This window comes from Octopus bimaculoides, chromosome 4 (assembly GCF_001194135.2).
Source record: "Octopus bimaculoides isolate UCB-OBI-ISO-001 chromosome 4, ASM119413v2, whole genome shotgun sequence".
Lineage (NCBI taxonomy): Eukaryota > Metazoa > Mollusca > Cephalopoda > Octopoda > Octopodidae > Octopus > Octopus bimaculoides.
Window position 1 is genome coordinate 74,868,378 of NC_068984.1, and position 5,190 is coordinate 74,873,567.

The 5,190-nt window shown below is 38.2% G+C and overlaps 1 protein-coding gene across 1 annotated transcript in view; it reads left to right on the forward strand.

The window, feature by feature from the left end:
- LOC106882964 (uncharacterized) overlaps positions 1–5,190 on the forward strand; it is a 63,220-nt gene that overhangs the window by 25,611 nt on the left and 32,419 nt on the right. The window contains exons 7-8 of the mRNA XM_052967636.1: positions 908–961; positions 3,674–3,739. Coding sequence (XP_052823596.1) covers positions 908–961; positions 3,674–3,739 — 120 coding nt within the window. The remainder of the gene's footprint in view (positions 1–907; positions 962–3,673; positions 3,740–5,190) is intronic.

Genomic DNA, 5,190 nt, shown 5'->3' on the forward strand with positions numbered 1-5,190 from the left:
GGAATCCGGCCTGGGAGTCGTTTTCCGTAAGCGAGTCGAGGTTATTCTGCTATTCGCTCTGGATATCGACATCGGTGTTAAAACGGTGACCTTTGAGCTGCATTTTCATCTTGGAGAAGAGATAGAAGTCCGTAGCTGCTAAATCTGGTGAATAGTGTGGGACTGAAGTATTACTTTGTTGTTTTATTGCGAGAAACTCTTGAGTGAAGAGACCTCGGTGTTGAATCCAATTCTTAACCGCTCCACTTATTCGTTCGCTTTCCCTAAATGTCGTCCCTCAAACGCTTCAAAGCGTCGCAGTAGAACCCTCGATCGACGGTCTGGCTCTGTGTGACGAATTCTCAATGCACAATATGCACACATTTCCGATGGTAGCGCACATGCCATATCTTCCAGATCACTCATCGCCTTCCAGGGACGTTCTTCCGCTTTAGAAGCACCCGTTCCACTAAAAGACATTGCGTACGACCCATTATCTCGTCGCCGTCAGCCTGTTGAAGCATGCTCAATGTCTCTGTAGCAGACTTACCAAGTTTAACGCAAAATTTCACGTTGGATTTTTCTTCCTCTCTATGACAAAATCACACACTACAGCATACACATGATCACAAAAACTTAGATTTCACAACTTGCAAAGTAAACACAGTGATGTCACTCGGCACACTGCCTCATAAAGATCACTGCTAGCTCTTACTGCGCACGGAACTATGTATTGCCATCTGTTGGCACGCTACACAACAAATCCGGGAACTTTCTGACACCACCACGTGTATGTATGTATGTATGTATATATGTATGTCAAACAATTACTAAACATCCCCCTTTTTTATTTCGATAAATGTGTATCGATGCATCATGGAACGTATTTTCTTATTTCAAATTAAGGGAATTTGGTTTCTATTTCTAGGGAGTCATCCAAAGAAAAGCATGTGCGATCATGGTTCAAACAAGAATTTTTTGGGTAGGTGTATATCAAAGTAATTAATTAGATATATACTGTAATTTTAGACGATCTCAAAAATTGGGGTAAGTCGATTACATCGATCCCAGTGCTCAAGTGGTTCTTATTTTATCGACCCCGAAAGAATAAAAGGCAATGTCGAACTGAATGGAATTTGAACTGAGAAATTAAAGATGGACGAAATGCCGCTAAGCGTTTCTTCCAGCGTCCTAACGATTTTGCCACTTCACCGCCTTAGTAATAATAATAATAATAATAATAATAATAATAATAATAATAATATGAACAACAAAAACAACAACAACAATAGTAACAATAGCAACAACAACAACAATAATAATAATAACTGCCCTGAAGCAGTATCAGGCAATGGCTCTCATTGCTTTTGATCTTAACTGGTCGGAAGTGTTATTATGTACATTGTCTTGTCTCGCTATAAAAGATGGGCTACAACAAATAATCTGTTCAATACCACAGATTTGCTTGTCAGATGTTTTACCTTAACTAGTTGAGCATGTCCCTTAGTGACTGGCGATATGTTATCACAAGGAGAAGTAGTGGGGAAGTATCATAGCCAAGTGTTGAGAGGAATTCTTTGGGGTTTGAATAATTCATATTCTGGAAACATGGGTCTTTTGTTCATCGTCCTTAAAACAAATTTTGTTCAGGGAAATTTTGAGTGGAATGAGCGACTCGACCTGAAGAAAATTCTAACTGAGACCCATCTGCAAGGTTATGCGTTGTTAGTGTTAGATCATTTTTGATTCCGGTTGACGTAAGTCTTGTTATACTTTGTTGTACCTTTGTCGATGGTTCTCCCCGCGCGAGTGAACCATGTTTTGTTGAATTTGTTAAATACCGTTTCTGTTTTTGTTAAATTTTGTGTTTGTCTTCTTCCCTATTTTGGGGCGAAGTAAATGAAAAAATAAAATAAAATGGAATGTAAACCAGTTCCAGTACATGCCGGGAGTTATGCTTCAGCAGCTGGGAAAGGTGCAGATTCGCTAGAAGTGCGAAAAAATTAAAATTGAACAAAGGAAGCTAAAGCAATGCTACAGGCTGATTCAGAAGGAGGGATCAATTTTAAAACTGACCCCTCCAGAAGAAGTGACAACAAGTACCAAGAAAAGAACAGTGGTGTACAGAACACTGTCTACAACCACAAAGAAAACAGAGATTGCTACGGAAGAAGTAATTAAAGAATGTCTGAAGAAAATTAAGCACGGGACAACATTCTATACAAGAGGAAGAACATACGGCACGGTGGAGGTGAGATTTGCCAACGAACAGGAAGTAATAAATCATTCCACTGTGACGCTAAATACAGAAAAATGGGTACTTGTGTGGCAAAAGGGTCGCTAGAATTAGAATAAGCAGAGTACCACCAGAGATCAAAGAAGCATGGCTGGTGGCAGCCGTAATGCCCAAAACTGAGGAAGACGCCAAAATTCTAAAGGTAAATTGTTGGGGATACGGACTAGAAATGGTCATCCAGATCGGACAACAAGATCTAAATTAAATTGCTGAAGAAATAATACTATCGAAGGACATAAGGTTGAGAGTGGTGGTAGAAGGAAGGCCACCAATTAGCTATTAGAGTAAAGTGTCGAAAGAGAGAAAATAAAAACGAGGAAAGCCAATAGGAGCAGAATGCCGAAATAGCGGACTTAGAAAATGAAAAATGCACGAAAGAAGCGGGAGAACCATTTACGGAGGTAACCAAAACGAAAAGGAAAAGAACCAGTGAACTCACCTCCAGAGAGTTCAATAAAGAAAAAAAACGTAGAGTGAAATAGACTGTACACATTTTCCACTAAATGAACCTCCACCAGCATCAACAACGAAGGAAAAAGAAAAGGAAACCATCACAGACAACTCAATTCCACTGCAGGAACGAACAGTCAAAAGACCAGGAAAAAACAAATGACATATGGTATACAAAAAACAAATGGCATATGGTATACAAAAAACAAATGGCATATGGTATACAAAAAACACAGATATAGAAGGGGAAATCACCAAATTTAAATCGGTGATAAGAGTTAAATTACCAACGGAACATTACCCAGAAAGTACAACAGCCATAGTAATAGACAAAGAGAGATATGAGAAATTGAAGAAATGGCTTGGAAACAAAATAGACCCAATAGGATGAAGGTAGAGTTTGACGACCTACCGCCAGTTATATGTTACGACGACTTGTTGCCATATAATAAATGGTAGAGTGTGAGTAAGCTTAAAAAATTTTAAAGACTACACATACGATATTAAAGGGGAAAAAAGAGAAAAATAAAGAGAAAAAATTATATAAACACTTTGTACTGAAACAGTTAAATGGTACTGTTTGAGAGTGGGGTTCAAGCGGCTGTTACATCCTCATTTAAATATTATACATCTTTCATTCATTCGTGTCATTTTTTTGCGCCCATTGTGGTGTTCTGTTTGTCCTTGTGCCGTCCCCCTCTGTGTCATGGCTTGTGTGCCAAATATAGAAAACAGTCAGCGAAGTATGCCGTACTGGTCAGTCACGCAGACGACGAAATACGTCGTCATAATGCGGGACATATCAATATTTCAGTTCAAAGTAATCTCAAACATTTAAACATTACTAATTTTATAAACGCAGAAGACTTGCTAGTATGAACATAGTATATATTACTGAGAAATAAATATATCAAGTTATATAAAAATATACCTTTGGCTCTTTTTCAGATTCCCTTCAAAGTTATTACCAAAATTACTATCAATTGGGATCCATGAGGCGTAACCCATTAAGAGGTAAATATAATTAAACTACACAATGTTTTTTGATCATTGACAAACTACACTGGATTGTAATTGGCTATTTCATCTAAAAGTCTGAAGCAAGTTTATGATTTTTCACGATATACCACAGTGCTGAAGGGAATATACTTGGCTTTCTGCTTGATCTTCCTTAGAAACGTATATCTATAGGAAAAAGTGGATAAGAAAAGTGGTCCAATGTGCTTTAGTTCCGCTGGAGTACGTTTTCTTTGAAACGCATTCAGTGTAGTGTCTTTGAGAGAAGAAGAGTAAAAGAGATGAGAATTAAAGGCGTACATATATCGGATACACATACACACATATATGCATACGCACATATACACATACATAAATGTAAATATGTATCTATTTGTGTGTGTGCGTGCGTGTGTGTTTATATAAGATATAAGTATATTAATACTTATTTTTTAACATCTACTCCTATTTGAAACGTTTAAATATTCTTAATGTTAAAAATTCAGAAGAGGATGTGCTATGATTACAAGTAGATCGGTGGTGCTCAAGACGTTGTTGGCACTCCGTCGCTTACGACGTCGAGGGTTCCAGTTGATCCGATCAACGGGACAGACTGCTCGTAAAATTAACGTGCAAGTGGCTGAGCACTCCACAGACACGTGTACCCTTAACGTAGTTCTCGGGGATATTCAGCGTGACACAGTGTGACAAGGCTGTCCCTTTGAAATACAGGTACAACAGAAACAGGAAGAAAGAGTGAGAGAAAGTTGTGGTGAAAGAGTACAGCAGGGTTCGCCATCATCCCCTGCCGGAGCCTCGTGGAGCTTTAGGTGTTTTCGCTCAATAAACACTCACAAGGCCCGGTCTGGGAATCGAAACCACGATCCTATGACCGCGAGTCCGCTACCCTAACCACCGGGCCATTGCGCCTCCACTGGTGTCCAAGATACAGCAGGGCTAAAAGTAAAACATGTCAAACCGTGATCATAATCGATAGTAGCTACCATATATATAAGTGAAACTTGAAGTAGATAGAGCTACAGATAACTCAATATTGGACATTTTCCTTAACTGGGATTTGTAACTTAATATTTATTTATCTATTTTGAGTTCAACCGTAAAAATATTTTAATTCTCACAAAGTACTATTTTCATATTTTCATATCTGATTCAGTTGTTTTAGATGAATGTATGTCCAAATGTCTATTTGTACTCGTACGTGCGTGTCTATAATTGTATATTGATGTGTTGTTATATGTATACATGAATGTGAATTATTAGGTGTAAGAATGCATACACACACAAGCACGCACACACACACACACACACATGCACGCACACATACTCATACACACACACACATATATATATATATACTTGTATAGGCAAGTATATATATGCATCTACACATACATGTATACGTATATACATATTGATATGCATATCTTCGTACCTGTATAAGTCACTAT